The 17,534-nt window shown below is 33.7% G+C and overlaps 1 protein-coding gene across 4 annotated transcripts in view; it reads left to right on the forward strand.

The window, feature by feature from the left end:
* Positions 1-17,534, forward strand: part of RFX7 (regulatory factor X7) — a 110,354-nt gene that overhangs the window by 69,925 nt on the left and 22,895 nt on the right. For all 4 annotated transcript variants that reach the window (XM_054565381.1, XM_054565382.1, XM_054565383.1 and 1 more), the window contains exons 4-5: positions 3,508-3,590; positions 4,602-4,724. In XM_054565381.1, the coding sequence (XP_054421356.1) occupies positions 3,508-3,590; positions 4,602-4,724 (206 nt within the window). The remainder of the gene's footprint in view (positions 1-3,507; positions 3,591-4,601; positions 4,725-17,534) is intronic.

The raw sequence follows: 17,534 nt of genomic DNA on the forward strand, positions 1-17,534 counted from the left end.
AAACTCCGTTTCTTAATATTTAAATCCTTTACAAAGCATATCAAATAATATGATGCTTAACATACTTGCCACCTGATATTCTTGCCTTGATAAACAAGGTTAAGGACTCTACCACACTGCACCACTGATCGTTGTTTTGGAAGCCAGTAGCTAACCGTAAAAGACATAGTATATCCAAAACCAAAAATATCCATGGCGAACGCTGCCTTGCTGGGCTAGAATGCCATCACACACACTCGGGTCATTTTGTTCACATTTGCTTCATAGAATTTTGATATTGTCAGTATTAGTAAACTCCCCAACTTTTTTCTTCTGTGTGTTGAGTTCCATATAACAAATGAATTAGTCATTGACTGTAGTAAGTTTTCATTGTTTGAAAGATAGAAACAAACAAAACAGGACAATTTGATCTTTTTCAAAACTGTTTTTCTGACATTTTTAAAGTCATCTGTTTGGCACTATTACCTATTTTGTATTATCTTCTGGATTTCTTCTGGAATTTCTTCTCTCTTCTTTTCTCTAGCATATGTAAAATTTGAAAACTGTAGAATCCAAGGTTTTGCCAACAGTGAAGTTTTTTTTTAATTTTTAGTTATCGAAAAATGTTTCTTTGATTTTTTAAAACCGAATAATAATTGGCATGAAATTATATCAGTTTCAGGTGCACAACATGATTCAGTATTTGTATATAGTGCAAAATGATCACCACAGTAACTCCAGTTGACACCCATCACAGTACATAGCTACAAATAAAATTGTTTTCTTGTGATGAGATACTCTCCTAGCTTCTTTCAAATATGCAATACAGTATTACTAATTATAGTCATCATGCTGTACGTTACATCCCCATGACTTACTCATTTTATAACTGCAAATTTGTGTCTTTTGATACCATTCACTCATTTCTCCACCCTCACCTCAGGCTACCATCAATCTGTTTTCCATATCCATGTAGCTTATTGTATGTGTGGGAGGGAGGAAGGGGTTGTTTGTTTTCTTTGATTGGTTGTTGTTATTTAAATTCCACTTAAAACATCTAACCCAAGCTCTGGCCAATGTGGCTCAGTTGGTTGGGGCATTGTCCAGGAACCAAAACATTGTGGGTTCGAATCCTGGTCAGGGTGTATATCTAGGTTGCAAATTCATCTGTGGTCCTGACATATACCTTCGTGGTCTGGGCATGTTCAGTAGGTCTCTCCCACATCAATGTTTCTGTTTCTAAAAGCAGTGAAAAAAAATGTCCTCCAGTGAGGATTTAAAAATACCCAATATTTATCTATTTGTCTGATTTATTTCATTTAGGATAATTCCCCCAAGGTCCACCCATGCTGTCACATGCCAAGATTACATTCTTTTTTATGGCTGAATGATATTTCATTGTTATATACCACATTTTCTTTATTCAGAAATGATGTTTTATATTATATTTTTCTCAGACTCTTCCCAGAATGATCCAAGGTTGTTTTTTGTTTGGTTTTTTTTTTTTTTGGTTTTTGTTTTTGTAACCTACTATGGATTTAACATGATAGGCATTAGTGGATGATGTTAATAACATTCAGTAAAAAGTATCTTAGGAACTATGTTTAAGACAGATTAAAGTGGGGAGAGGTTGGTGGCAGGGAAACCAGCTAGTTAGACATTTTAATAATTTGAGAATCATTGTAAGTTCCTTAAAGGCAAGGAAAATTGTATTGTTCATCTATTTATTTCCAGCCTTTGTATATGTTTTGATATGCAATATTTTTATAGTTAATAAATCACTTGTGGAACATGACAGAATAAATAAACAAATAAAGTTTGTTTATTTATTTCCCTTCATTGTTAAAGACAGCTAAAGACCTAGACTAATACAGTAGTTGGGAAAATAAAGTGCTGGGAGAATATGGGGAAATGAGTTAAGGGGGATGAATAAAGGATTAAAGTGGAGTGCACAAAGAGGAACAAAATTAAACAGACTCCAAAACTGAACACTGGGAAACTGGAGTAAAGAAGGTGTTGTCATGGCTGGTGTGGCTCAGTGGGTTGGAGCATCTCATAAACCGAAAGGTTGCGGATTCAATTCCTGGTCAGGGCATATGCTTGGTTGCCAGTTCAGTCCCCAGTCAGGGCACAGGTAAAAAGTCACCCTCTCCTTCCCTCCCCTCTTCTCTCTCCAAAATCAGTAAGCATGTCTTCAGGTGAGGGGGTTTTTTTGTTCTTGTTTTTTTGTTTTGAGGTGTTAAGGAACAGTTGAGAAATTTGGGGGGAGTGTAAATAACAGTTGAGAAATGGGGGTGCGCGCGCGCGCGTGTGTGTGTGTGTGTGTGTGTGTTCCTTTTTTAAGGGAAAAGTTACAAAGAAAGCACTAGTAAATCTATTTAGGTATGAGAGTGAGAGCTAATTGGAAAATGCCCCACAGACAGAGTAATGGAAAAAGTATGAGTTTAGGAGTCATTGTATTTACATGTAATTGATCGATTAAATCACTCTGTGGACAAATTCTAAAATGAAGCTGTTTTGTGGGTGAATTCCGATGAGAATAAGAATAGGCTAAGTTATATCATTTTAAGCTATTTAAGCATTAGGATCTATGTTTAAGCTGCGCTTTGTTATGTGAGAATAAATTCTGCCACCCAGGTATTCGAATAATGTGTTCACATTTTCAGTTACAATGCAATTAATTTGGCTACCAGAATTTTACAATGATATTTTTATTGTAATAGGGTTTGTGGCACATTTGAAACTATTCTGAGGCAAACTCAGCTAGGAAAGAAATCTATACAGTCCTAGCTGTATCAGAAATTATTTTACAGGGTACATTTTTAGACAAAATGACATAGTTGCAGAACAATAGTAATAGAAAATCACACAAGTCAGTTCTCCAAATAGCAGCTCCTTTTGTAAGTCAAAGAGTAAGTTACATCTGCATAGTACAGAAAGGGCTAGCTGTTGGTTTTACTTCAGTATTTTTAAATCTCAGTTTCCATCCACAGGTTGACAACATCATTTAGTTACATGTTCTGGATTTTTGAGAATTAGGAAAGGATCCTAGAAATCATCTTATCCATTTCATAATTCTAAGGAAAATTTACTAGAGCACCAAAATCGCATAGCCAGTTAAATGAGAGGGCTAGGACTAACGAATAATAAATATTCTCTTGACTTTCAGTCTAGTACTTTTCTGGTAATACTGTAGAACCCTCATTCTTCATATGTGATTAAAAGTGGTAACCTTCTATCTAAGCATTGATCTATGATTTTATTTAGATCTAGAATATAAGGATTCATAGGACAATTATATTTTTTTTCTTAATTTTTTCACATGCAATAAATTTATCAAACAGCCTATCTGTATTATTTTAATGATGAGGAAAAAAAAGCCTGGATTTTGTTTTCTTTGGCAGGTGATTCATTTAATCTGGCTTAAATTTAGACAGTATTTTTTTTTTTTTTACAGAGGTTTTAGTAAATTTTAGGAGAGAAACAGTGTTTTTAAAATGATCTTTGTTTTTAATCCTTTGTAACCAGCAAGAAGTTGAGAAGTTTACAGACCTAGAGAAACTCTACCTCTACCTTCAGCTGCCTTCTGGTCTCAGCAATGGAGAGAAAAGGTATGTCACTGCTTGTCTCTGCCTTAATTACAGTGGTCATAGGAGACCCCTAGGATGTAAAGTGTGGCATGTGTTTTTGGTTGTTATTTTTAACACTCTTCCTAAAACCATCAGAAAACAGGATGGCAAAACAGTAGATCATTTTCGATTAAGTGTTTAGTTACAGTTTTTGCTAATTCATTTGTACATCTGGGTAAATGCTGTGAAATGCAATGTGGGTTATGTTTTATAAACAGATTAATATATTTATGCAGTAAAACCAAAGAATAAGTACATAAGTATTGTGAGCAATAAATTAACTGCAAGAGTTTTTTAGGTACTGCCAGGTGAGCATATCACAGACTATTAAAAAGAAAAAAGTGCGTTGTGTGTATGAAGCATGAATTTCTGGTAAATTTAAGATGTTTTAAGTGCTTGTGGGTATTATATTTCATTATTAAAAATACTGCCTTATCCAGAAACTTTAGAGACATGTTGCTGTTTCATGCATTATGTTCTTAAAGTTTCTCTACCCTTTTAAGAATTTCTCAGGATTAATTTCATTCACATAATTTATACAAAAAATATTCTATTCTGTCTGGCAATTTTAGGTAGTTACTTGAGAATGCTAAGCAAATAAAAAATAAACAGTTGCTTCCATAACTTTTATTTTTAAAGTTTATTTGGTAAGTTTAGACAAATGAACCAGCAAGTAAGTGAGCAAATACCCAACTAAAGATCATTTTAGCCAAAACAAATGTCTCGTGTTGTCACTGTTCCATCTAGAGATGGTGGGGAGAGCTGGGTTAGGGTATTAACTTGAGCAGGCACAAGCTGTAGAAAATGACCCACATCCACAGGTAAATGACTTACATATAGAAAACTGGGCATCGCCTGTTTGTCTTGAGTTTGGTTTGGCCATTTATAATGTGTTTACACATAATTATTTAGTGGAACATTTAGACCTGGCTCAAAAATTGTCAATGAATTGCTGTTTAGTTAGCCTAAAACATGTTTTTGTTTTATAATTAGTGATCAGAATGCCATGTCATCTAGTCGGGCACAACAAAAGCATGCCTTTTTCTGGATTCGGAATACTCTAGAGGAACATCCTGAGACTTCACTGCCCAAACAGGAAGTCTATGATGAGTACAAGTAAGTATTATATATATATGTCAGGCATGCTAATGTATTAAAGAGCTCAAGTACTATACTTGGCTCCAGTGATTGATCACTGGTAAAAACCACAGTGATACATGAGTTTAACTTAGAAATCTCTTCTTTCTGTCTGTAATGGGGACAGCTGTAACAGAACAATAAATTTTTTTTTTAATTTCTCTAGTAGCATATGAAACAAAGGACAGGATCACTAAATAAAAGGATTACTCTCGCGTCCGTCGGGATGACAGGAGGCAGAGGGACGGTGGGATAGGATTGCTGAATAAACGGGAAGGGAGGCCTAGGGGCAGAAGGAAAGTGTAAGGCAGTAAGTCAGTCAGTACATAGGGAAAAGCTGTTTTCTAACTTAAGACTTTTTAAAGGCCTTTTCATGCATCCAGACCTTTTAAAATCCTTCTCTATATCAACCAAATAAAACAATAGGTTTCTGGAGTGTTGTGTGGCTTTTACATATTAGACACTCAAATATAATGTCGATTATATAGATAATTTATTTAAACACAGGAAGCAAAAGTATAGAGACTAATAGACCTTTTTGGATAAAGTTAATAGATGCTAAATCTAATCTTGTTTAACATTTTTATAATTTATTTGGAAAAGGAGATTTATTCAGGCAGAGTAAATAAAACCAAAATTTTCTGGGTATTGAAATGTCAGAGCAGCAGCAAGCATTAATGTGTTGTAATACTTATACAGTTTGTAAGAAAAGTGTCAACTAAGTGCTGCTGTTAACCAGTGTAAGATGATGCAAAGGAACTATACTTTTAAGGAGATTATTGGTATCTAGAAAGAAAGCTTTCTATCCTCGTTCAAAATTTTGATTCCCTCACCTTAAAAAACATAGCGGAGCTAGAGAAAGGCTAGAGAAAAATATCTGAAATGATCAAGGGTTGAATGTGAAACTAAAGAGCTTTAGATGTTTTTTTTCCTCTTTAGGAAAATTAAAAGCTAAGAGTGCATGTGATCCAAGTCTATAAAGTTCTTTCTCTCAACCCACAACATTCCGTTGAATACCTGCCACGCCCTGCTATGTACCAGACCCTGTAATAAGTTCTGAGGACACAATGCATAAGATACAGCTTCTGCCCTTGACAGGAAAATGAATAAATACTCATATACATTGAATTCTTCGCTAACTTCAGGTTAAATAAAAATAACTCTATGACACTACAAAGAAGTATATTTGTATTCACTAAAAGCTAATTCATATTAGGCAAATGTGTGGTATGCTGAAACCCTGGTTTGAGGTTCAAGAAAATAGATTCTGTCATTAAACTTGTTAAATATTTTAACCACTCTTTTTGTCAGTTGCATTATCTATAAAATGAGGCAATTTGAGAGGTAAGCGTTTCTTTTAGCTCTAAAATTCTAAAGGTTGTCTGAAGTAGGAAAATGTTGAAGAACTATTTATCCAAAAACGTCTTGCTAGTTTCCCAAAAGGCAAATTGGACAAATAAATGGATGACATTACCATAATGAACTGGTAAGGGAATTTTGGATATTTTACGTATTTTTGAAGGGTTGTCCTACTGCACAACACTTTGTAACTAGTTTGTGGAAGTGTGACCTTGATTTCTTAGTGCAGTCCTATGTTCCTTAAGGATTTCTGCCTTTGCAAGGCACGATTACATTTTTCTATAATATTTTTCTAGTAAATCATTTTCTAAGATTCACATATCCTTATAATTTTTTTCACTAAGAAAAGTTAAAGGGTTTTCCTAAACAAAACAGAACAAAAATAATATCTTAATAGGTATGTGGAATAGGTGCTCCAATTTTGAGTCAATAATTTACAGTTCAGTAGAGAGCAACAAAGCAAAGAGTGAGTTAGACTAGAGTTTAAAAAGGAAGTAGTAGGTAAGGGAAATTCTTGATAATGTGACAAGGAAAGAAATGTCAGTTCTGTCCATGAAATTTGAAAGAATTATATTAATGATTATGCCTGTCCTTATAATCCATATATAATATGTGTATTATTCTATGGAGATACAGATGCGCATATGCGCGCGCACACATACACACGCTAGTACGATACCTGAGTCTGGGTATTTTAGTTCAACAAATATTTCATTAAGAACATACTTTATTTATTGTTGTTTCCCCACAGTGTTTTCACATAGTAGTCAGTAACTTAATATTAAGATTAATTAGAATGAAATCTGATCCCTGACGTTGATGATAAAATTAGTGTTGTAAAAGACTCCCTAAGTCTTGTAGTACCCTCCTGTCCCCTTCGTGCAGAGGAAAACGTTAAAGCCCGGAGAAGCTAGGTGACTCTTCCAGTATCACAAAGTTGGTTAGGGGTGGATGTAAGCCTAGAACTGAGATTCCATGACTGATTCATAATAGGTAAGAAAGCAAACTTGTTAAATTCGAATAATATCAGACTGAGTGGGTAGAAAAGGTTAGGCAAGTTGTTAGAAGTTACGTTGGCTAGTACTTCCCCATAATGTGAATAAATGAGCTGCTCAAAGTATAAATTTGTTTATATATAATTTATGTACATGCATACAAATAATTTATGTTATAAAAGACACATTAACACGTATTGACAGCACGACAGGTGCTAAAAAGAAAATATGTTTGTATTTCTACAGAATTACAGCATGTGAGAGCTCCAGGCTCTTCTCTCATTTGATTACACATTGCCTGAAATCATAATTTGCCATGTGCATTTAAATAACTTGAGAGGTATGAAAAGTAGACTACAGGTGGGCAGGAAGTATTAGGAAATAACTAGTTGAAATTTTTAAAATGACATTGTCTAAAGAAAGCAAAATAGAGTATAGCTATATCTTTTTTAAAAAGAAGAAAACTGAAATCACAGGAGAGATTTCAGTTAGATACAAAATAACACTTTCTATCTGTAAAAATTTTAAGGCAAATTTTGTTCCTTCCTGAAGGCCTTTTAGGCTAGTCATCTTCCTATTTCAGGGCCTTAATCAGTTTTCCTGAATAATAACTTACCATACATAAAATGACCTATCTTAAACAGATTTTTTTTCTGAATATTCACTGGAAAGATATTAATAAGAAATAATACCTTTATTTTAAGCTATTCCAATTGCATATGGACTCTTGTATAATTCATTTTAGTGATGTTTAGATATGTTTGTGTAAAAGTCAGTCTTTTAATAGTCGTTAAAAATCCCTTTGAGAAAAAAATTAAAGATGTAATCTAAGACATTTGGCTTCTTTTAACTGTATTGTCATGCTAAATTAAGATATTAAAAGAACCAGAAAGCCTTCAAGGGGCTTTTAGCATGCAGAGACAGTTTAATTTACAAATGATTGTGAACTTTTTATATTTGTTGAAACTTCAAATTCTGATCATCACATGTGTTTATGAAAATGATTATTAATGAGTTTATATTTTCTATTTATAAAAGTAATATGTATTTATCATGAAAGTTTTGACAGATAGTTATAAATGTATAAAAAAGAAAACTAACATCAGTAATCTCACCACCTAAAAATAACCATTTTAGGGGTTTTTTTTTCCTAATGCCTTTTTTATGTTTATATTCTTGTTATTGTTTAACCAAATTTTCCCATTGTTTACGCAATTTGTGAACCAGGGGGACAGTGGCAAACAACATTGCAGCGAACACTCTTGACCATATAATTTAATATAGATTATCAGAATTGGAATTGCTAGTTTATGAACCTTAATATTAACTACTAAAATATAACAATTTTTAAGATTGCTGTTTATTACTTAATTTTAGTTTTTCTAAGTAGTCTAATTTGTCTCCTTTTTGCAGCTTGTAACATTCATTGTTATGCTTAGAAAGAACTTCCCCCATCCACTAGTAGCCAATATTCAATGTGTATTTTTCCTAGGTATTTATTTCATTTTTCGCATATATATCCCTTTATTCCATCTGGTATTTATTTTGTTATTATTATTTTTCCCTCACCCAAGGACATGTTTATTGATTTCAGAGAGAGAGAAAGGGAGGGGGAGAGAGAAGGAGAGAGAAACATCTATGTGAGAGAGAAACATGGATTGGTTGCCTCTCACACTCACCCCGAATGGGGACCAAACCCGCATCATAGGCATGTGCCCTGACTGTGAATCAAGCCCATGACCCTTAGGTTTACGGGATTATGCTCCAGCCAAGCGAGCCACACCAGCCTGGGCTAAGTAATTTTTTTCTTTTAACACTAAACTATTATGTAACTCTTATCTTACTACAGCCTCCTGGACTGAATTTTCTCCCTTTGAATTTTTCATTCTTATTTCAGTACCATACCATTTTTAAGTGTTTTAGTTATTAAATATTTAAGAAGCTGGTAGGATCAATCTTCCTTATTATCCTTCTTTTTCAAAAATTTTCTTGGTTTTTACACCAGTTTTTTCTTTTTTTAAGAAAAAAGTTTTTATACCAATTTTTTCATATGAAGTTTAAAATAAATTTTTTTTTTTTACTTTAAAAAGGAAACCTCAAAGGAATTTTGATGTGAAAAAATTTATTTTAGAAAAATTAACTTCAGAGTTAGGAGTGTATTTCTTGATTTACATCTTTCTTGTGCCCTTTAGTTTTAGTTCTTTCTTTTTCCTTCAATTAAGTTCACTTATTTTTCTTGTTAAATATATTCCTTGTTAATTTTTACTTTTGTTTTTATATTATGAAAAATAATTTTTCTGTTGATTTGTTTTGGTTTATAGGACATCTATAGATTTCCGTTACTTACGTTAAAATTTTATATCTTCTGACCTTTGCTTAATTCTAATATTTTTAGTTCTTTTGACTCTTCTGGGCAGCATTGAATCCTGCATATCTTCCTCATACTCTTTATTACATTTAATAGCTCTTCCTTCTGCTTTTAAATAATAGCAATATTTGCATCATTTCCTCTTACAATTCCTGGTGTTAAGAGTATATAATTTTTAATCCAACCATCTACTGATGGGCTTACATAAGATAAGAGTTATCTACTGATAAGAGTTACATAATAGTTTAGGTTGCTTCCAACACGTGGCTATTGTAAATTGTGCTGCTATGAACATTGGGGTGCATAGGTTCTTTTGAATTGGCATTTTGGGGTTCTTAGGGTATAATCCCAGCAGGGGAATCACTGGATCAAAAGGCAATTCCATTTTCAGCTTTTTGAGGAAATTCCACACTGCTTTCCACAATGGCTGCACCAGTCTGCATTCCCACCAACAGTGGACTAGGGTTCCCTTTTCTCCACAGCCTCACCAGCACCTGTTGTTTGTTGATCTGTTTATGATGGCCATTCTGACTTGTATGAGGTGGTACCTCATGGTGGTTTTGATCTGCATTTCTCTGATGGCTAGTCATGCTGAGCATCCTTTCAAATGCCTCTGGGCCCTCTGTATCTCTTCCTTGGAAAAGTGTCTTTGCCCATTTTTTGATTGGATCGTTTGTCTTATTGGAGTAGAGTCGCGTGAGTTCTCTATACATTTTGGAAATCAAACCTTTATCCAATACATCATTAGCAAATATATTTTCCCATACGGTTGGCTCCCTTTTCATTTTGCTGATGTTTTCTTTAACCATGCAAAAGCTTCTTATTTTGATGTGGTCCCACTTGTTTACTCTTTCCTTTGTGTCCCTTGCTTTAGGGGACATATCTGTGAAAATATTGCTGTGTGGGATATCGGAGAGTTTCCTGCCCGTGTTCTCCTCTAGGACTTTTATGGTGTTGCAACTTATATTTAAATCTTTTATCCATCTTGAGTTTATTTTTGTTTATGGTGTCAGCTGATGATCAAATTTCAGTTTTTTGCATGTAGCTGTCCAGCTCTCCCAACACCATTTGTTGAAGAGGCTATTTTTACTGCACTTTATACTTCTGCCCCCTTTGTCAAATATTAATTGACCGTGTAGACCTGGGCTTATTTCTGGGCTTTCTATTCTGTTCCACTGGTCTATGGGTCTGTTCTTGTGCCAGTACCAGATTGTTTTGATTATTGTGGCTTTGTAATATAGTTGATGACCAGTATTGTGATCCCTCCTACTTTGTTTTTCTTTCTCAAAATTGCTACGGCTATTCGGGGTCGTTTATGGTTCCATATTAAATTTTTGAAATTTCTGTTCTATATCTGTGAAATACATCATTGGTATTTTAATAGGGATTGTGTTGAATCTATAAATTACTTTGGGCAGTATGGACATTTTGATGATATTAATTCTTCCAATTCATGAACACAGTATATACTTCCATTTGCACAATGGAATACTATGCAGCAGAAAGAAAAATGAACTCCTACACTTCGCAACAGCATGGACAGAACTAGAGAGCATTATGCTGAGTGAAATAAGCCAGAGGGCAAAATACAAATACCATATGATCTCACCTATAAGGAACCTAAACAGCAAAACAAAGATGCAAGGAAAATATGACCAGCAACATTGAAAGAAAAGGAAACCAACAGAGTCAAGAGGGAAGGAGGGTTGGGGGGCGGGGAAAGGGAAGGCAAGTGTCAAGTCAAGGAACGGATATCAAGGACTCATGGACAAATCCAAAGAGGGGAAGGACTGAGGGAGTTGGGGGAGGGGGCGGGGGAAAGTGGGGCTGGGAAGGCAGAGACAAATGTATTTTAACAAAAAATAATTGATTAATAAAAAGAAGTACAAATTGGCAATTACACTAGGTTACAGAGCTGTAAAGTACAGTATAGGGAATATAGTCAGTAGTATTCTAATGATTATATATCGTATCAGGTGGGTACTAAGGACTTACCAAGGTATCACTTTTTAAATTATATAAATGTCAAACCACTATGCTGTACACCTGAAACAAATATTGAATGTCACCTGTAATTGAAAAAACTTTTGAAAACATTAAATTAAAAAAAAGAGGAAAAAAGTATATCATTTTTAATTGACTAAGACTTCAATTTGCTGTTCAATGAGAAATTTATATTGAAATTCATCAAATGCTTTTTGGGCATCTATTGAGATTATACAGTGCTTCTTCTTTGACCTAGTGATATGATATGTTAATACATAGTATCCAACGTGAATCTTTTTATTCACTAGAATGAATGTCCTCTTCATGTCAAGCTCCATAATCTCTTAGTATACTGTTAAGTTTCTATTTTCAAGTATACTATTTAGGACCTTTGTATCTATATCCATAAGGGAATTTGGTCTGTAATTTTCTTTTTTTGTGCTTTGTCAGATTTTGATAATAGGGTTGGGTCAGCTTCATAAAGGAATTGGAACTCTTTCCCTAATTTTCTGTGCTCTAGACAGTTTATGTAGCATGGGACTTACTTGTTCTTGAAAGTTTTAAAGAATTCAGCTGTAAAACCCTCTAGGCCTGGAGTCTTTGTTGAAGGTGATTCTTTGACAGCTTTGGTTGTATTCTTCTAGTTAGGTTTTTACTTCATTAGTCAATTTTGGTAATTTGTTCTTCCTGGAATTCATTTAGATTTCTAAATATATTAGCATAGCATTACATATATTGGTTTCTCATAAACTGAATGCCTTCTGTATCTGTTAAAATCTTTGTCATATTTCTAGTCTTATATACAGGGTGGGGCAAAAGTAGGTTTACAGTTGTGAGTACATGACACACAGTTTATTATTTATTACGATATTTTCCATACGAACAACTATAACCTAGTGTATCCCACCCTGTATTTTCAGTTTTCCTCATATTTTTTCAAATTGTACATATCTATAGTTTATTTCTACTAATCTTAAAAAAAAAGAGGAAAGTAAAACATGATATATCAGTTTATTTTTTGTCTGTTTTCTCATTTATTAGATGCCTTTTTTCATTTTCCTGATTTTAGGGGTTTTTTTTTCATTACTCTTTAAATGGGATGCTTATTACTTTGTTTTCATTCTTTGTATATTTAAGATACAAACATTTATGTCTATGAATTTTCCTTTCAGCATAGTTTTGGGTATATCCCTCAGGTATGAATATGATTAGTTACAATTATCATTATTTTCTAATAGCATGGAATTGTAGTCTGTTGTTTTCTTTGACCTAAAATAGTTAGAAGCGGGTTTTTCTTTTTAAGCTTTCATGTGCTTTAAGGGTTTTATTTTCCTTTTTATTTTGTTTCATTGTGATCAAGAAGTATTTATTTCAGTTGAACTTAACTTTCAGCCTAACAAATTATCAGCTTTTATAAATACTTCTGGATATTCTCATTATATTACACTGTTTATTCACTGTATCATAATAGGTACTAAATTCAGTTTCCTGTGTTTTTTCAAATCCTTTAAGTTCTAGTTTAAAAATCCCTTTAGTTTATCAGCTGAGAATGGGTAGCATGTTGTTCTCTCACAGAAGTGATGTTTCTCACAGCTCCTCATAGTTTACAGTTGTGAGTACATGAAACACAGAGTATATTCTTGTATAATTATTTGTTAATTATTGTAGTATTTTCTATACGAACAACTGTGAACCTACTTTTACCCCACCCTGTAAATATATTTATATTTGCCCACTCTTTTATTTTTATTATTTGTATCATTTTGTTTTAGACAGTTTACATTATTATGTTTCTAAAATTGTCCCTGGTCTTGAAGTCTGACCAGTAGAAGAAGCTGGTGGGATCAACCTACCCAGAAAGTGGTGTGTGCAGACACATAGCAACAGAGGCAGTAGCAACCACAGCTCCTGTTGCTTCTTCCTGCTGCAGATGGAGGAACAAAGCATTAATCTCAAATGGATTTCTTATTAAATAGTATGTAGCTTGTTTTAACTTTCCTAAAAATCTATTTGCTTCATTCTGGGTAGAATCACAAATGTTCAGATTTTTTAATTTGACAACCTTGTTTCCATTGTTTCCTGGCACAACTCTTCTCTCTAATCCTTTTTTCTGAATATACTTGATTATTTTAATTTTTTAGTTATGTGTAATAATTTTTGTATGTGTGATACTTTTGTGCTTACAGCCTAAGTTTGTATTTTCTGTTGTGTTAATCAGTGTAAATGAAACTCTTAGTACAGCCTTTAAGGTAGAAATAGATTCTTAAAACATATTTGTTCAAAAAGCTTTAAAATAGTGAACATTTCATGAGCTTAATGACATAGGGCAGGCCTAAGCATGTGTGTATAATTTATAAATTTCTCTAATATGTAATATATTGTTTAATATTATAGCATCTGCATAAAATAAGTGAAAGCAGATATTAGCCTTGCTTTATCAATGAGGTCGTTACAAGTCAGAAGTTTTGCCCTTGACAACCTATACCCAGATTTTCTGACATCAAGGCTGGTCTGTTTTTGCCTTAACCTCTATGACCTCTAGAAACTCATTCCAAATGCTAGTCTTTTCTTAATTAAAATATTTGGAGTAGCATTTGCTAAGTCTTAATTATATTTTAAATATTTTAGCTGATTAGAAATAATAAACTGGCGTTTAGGAAAAACTAAACTATATGTGATCAGTTTCAGCCCCCTACAAATGTCCCAGCAATAAATCACTACCACTCTACAGTCAACATGATTCAGATTATGTATTGGTAAAAATCTCAATTTACTGCATGTTACAAAGCAATTATTTACAGGTAGAGAAAACTATAAAGCTTTGCCTTTTAGATTTTTATCTTTTGAGATATAAATCACATACTAAAATATTCAGTTTTAAATTGTACAGTTCAGTGTATATTTACAAGGTTGTGCATCTCTCACCACAATACCAAAATATTTTCCTTACTGCTCCGAAATTCCATATTCGTTAGGAGTCATAACCCATTTTTTCTTTCTCCTAGGTTTAGCAACAAATAACCTACTTTCTGCCTGTATCCATTTACCTATTCTGGATATTTCATATAAGAGGGATCATGTATTATGTGGCCTTGCCTCTCTGGTTTCTTCATGTAACATGTTTTCAGGGTTTATTTATGCTATATATTAGTGCTTCATTCCTTTTTATGGTCAAATAATATCCCATTGTATGAATATACCACAGTTTGTTATCTGTTCATCATTTAGTGAACATTGAGTTGTATCCACTTTTTGGTATTATGAAAATACTGCTACGAACATTTGTCTGTAAGGTTTTGCATGGACATGAGTTTTCAGTTCTCTTGGGCATATACCAAGGAGTGGAATTGCTGGGTCATATGGTAACTTTAACTTTTTGAGGAATTAACAAACTTCCAAAATGGCTGCACCATTTTACATTCCCACCAACAATTATGAGGATTGTATTTCTCCACACTCTTGCCAACACCTTTGTCTTTTTTATTATGGTAATTCAGCTACATGTGAAGTTGTAGCTCATGGGTTCAGTTGTGTTTCCCTGGTGACTGATGATGCCGAGTAACTTTACCTGTTCTTACTGGCTATTTATATATTTTCTTTGGAGAAATATTTATTCAAATTCTTTTCTCATTTTTAATTATTTGTCTTATTGTTTACTTATGTGTTGTACAAGTATTTCATATACTAAATTCATACTAAATATATTATGATTTGTAAATATTTTCCCACCTATGGACTGTCTTCATTGTTTTGAAAGTGTCCTCTTGTGAACAAAAGTTTTTCATTTTGATGAAAAATAGTTTATTTTTTCCTTTGATTGCTTGTGATTTTAGCTATCATATCTAACAAATTATTGCCTAACATAAGGTCATGCAGACTTATACCGTTTTGCTTCAAGAATTTTATTATTTTAACGCATACATTTGGATCTTTGCACTTTATTTAAGTTTTATATATGGTGTGAGGTTGATACCTGAATTCATTCTTTTGTTCGTGGATATTCAGTTGTCCCGGCATCATCTGTTGAAAAGAGTCTTTCTTCCCCGTTGAATGGTCCTGGCACCCTTGTGGAAATCAACTGACCATCGATGTATGGGCTTACTTCTGGATTCTGAATTCTATACATTGTTCTGTATATCTTTACACTATCATTACACCGTCTTGGTTGTTTTAGTTTCGTTGTAAGCTTTGAAATAGGGAAGTATGAGTCTCCTAGATTCAGTCTTTTGACTCTCTGGGTTCCTTAAATTTCCATATAGAGTCTAGAATTAGCTTGTTAATTTCTATAACGAAAGCAGAGGAATTTTCATAAAGATTGCATTTAATCAATAAATAAATTTGAAGTATTGCCACCTTAACAGTATTACTTCTTCTAGTCCATGAACATGGATTGTATTTCCGTTTACTTAGTTTTCTTCAAGGATGTTTTCTAGTTTTCATGTAAAAAATCTTGCACTTATTTCATTAAGCTTATTCCTAGGTTTGTTTTTTTAATACTGTAAACGGAGTTACTTTTTAAATTTCATTTTTGATTATACTTGTGTATAGAAGAAATAAGACTGATTTTTATACAGTCATGCACCCACCACTTAACTGTGTTTTGGTCAGCGATGGACCACATATACGATGGTGATCTCGTAAGATTATAATGGAGCTGAAAAAACTCCCATTGCTTAGTGATGTCCTAACTGTCTTAATGTGGTATCTCAGCAAATTACATGTTTGTGATGATGTTGGTGTAAATAAGCCTACTGTGCTGCTGGTCATATAAAATTACAACACCTACAATTTACAGTAGTAGGCTATACCATATAGGTTTGTGTAAGTACTACACTCCACAACGTTTAAAGAATGACAAAATCACCTAATGGCACATTATCAGAACATACTCCTATCCTTAACTGGCATGTGACTATATATGATCTTATATCCTGCAGCCTTCCTGAATTGGTTTATTAACTCTAATGACAGTCTTTTAGTACATTACTTTGGGTTTTCTATATATAATATGTCATCTGAAAATAAAGATAGCTTTACCTCTTCTTTTCTAATTTGGCTTTTATTTTATTTTCTTGCCTAATGGCCCTGTCTGGAATCTTCCAGTACAGCGTTAAATAAAAATGATTATGCAGACATCCTTGTTTTTGCCTGATTTGGAGGAGGAATTTTTCAGTGTGTCAACATTAAATATGATGTTAATTGTGGGTTTTCCATAGATGACCTTCATCAGGTTTAGGAACTTGCATTCTCTTTCCAGATTGTCAGTTGTTGAAGTTTCTCACATATTTTTTTCTGCATCTATTGAGATTACCATATCAGGTTTTCTTCCTTATGCAATTAATACTGTGTATTACATTGCTGATTGATTTTTGTATGTTGGATCCATCTTGTATTCCTGGGATAAATACTAGGTGGCCATGATGTGTAATCCTTTATACATGGTGATAGATTCAGTTTGCTAGTATCATGTTAAATTTATTTTTACAGCCCCAGCCTGGTCAGTTGGTTGGAAAGTTGTCCCAATGTGCCAGGGTTGTGGGGTTTGATCCCCAGTCAAGAAGCAACCAAAGAATGCGTAAATAAGTGGAATAACAAATTGGTGTTTTTTTCTCCTCCCTTCCCCCCCTTCCTCACCCCCTTTCTCTCTCTCTCTCTCTCTCAAATAAATAAATAACTTTTTTTTAAAATGTATTTTATTGATTATGCTATTACAGTTTGTCCCAATTTTTCCCCATTGCACCCCTTGCCCGCCTGCCCTTAACCTGGAGCCCTCCTTCCCTCCAGCAGTACTCCACTCTTTGTTCATGTCCATGGGTCATGCATGTAAGTTCTTTGGCTTCTCCATTTCCTATACTATTCTGAACATCCCCCTAATTTGTACCTACCAGTTATGCACCTTTCCCCCCATTCTTTCCCTCCCCGCTCCCAGCTGATACACCTCCAAGTGATCTCCGTATCTATGATTTTGTTCCTGTTCTGGCTGTTCGCTTAGTCTGGTTTTTTAGATTCAGTTATTGATAATTGTGAATTAGTTGCCATTTTGATGTTCATAGTTTTTATCTTCTGTTTCTTAAATAAGTC

The sequence above is a fragment of the Pteronotus mesoamericanus genome, unplaced genomic scaffold (genome assembly GCF_021234165.1).
Source record: "Pteronotus mesoamericanus isolate MK-2021 breed Mesoamerican mustached bat unplaced genomic scaffold, CSHL_Meso_final contig_164, whole genome shotgun sequence".
NCBI lineage: Eukaryota > Metazoa > Chordata > Mammalia > Chiroptera > Mormoopidae > Pteronotus > Pteronotus mesoamericanus.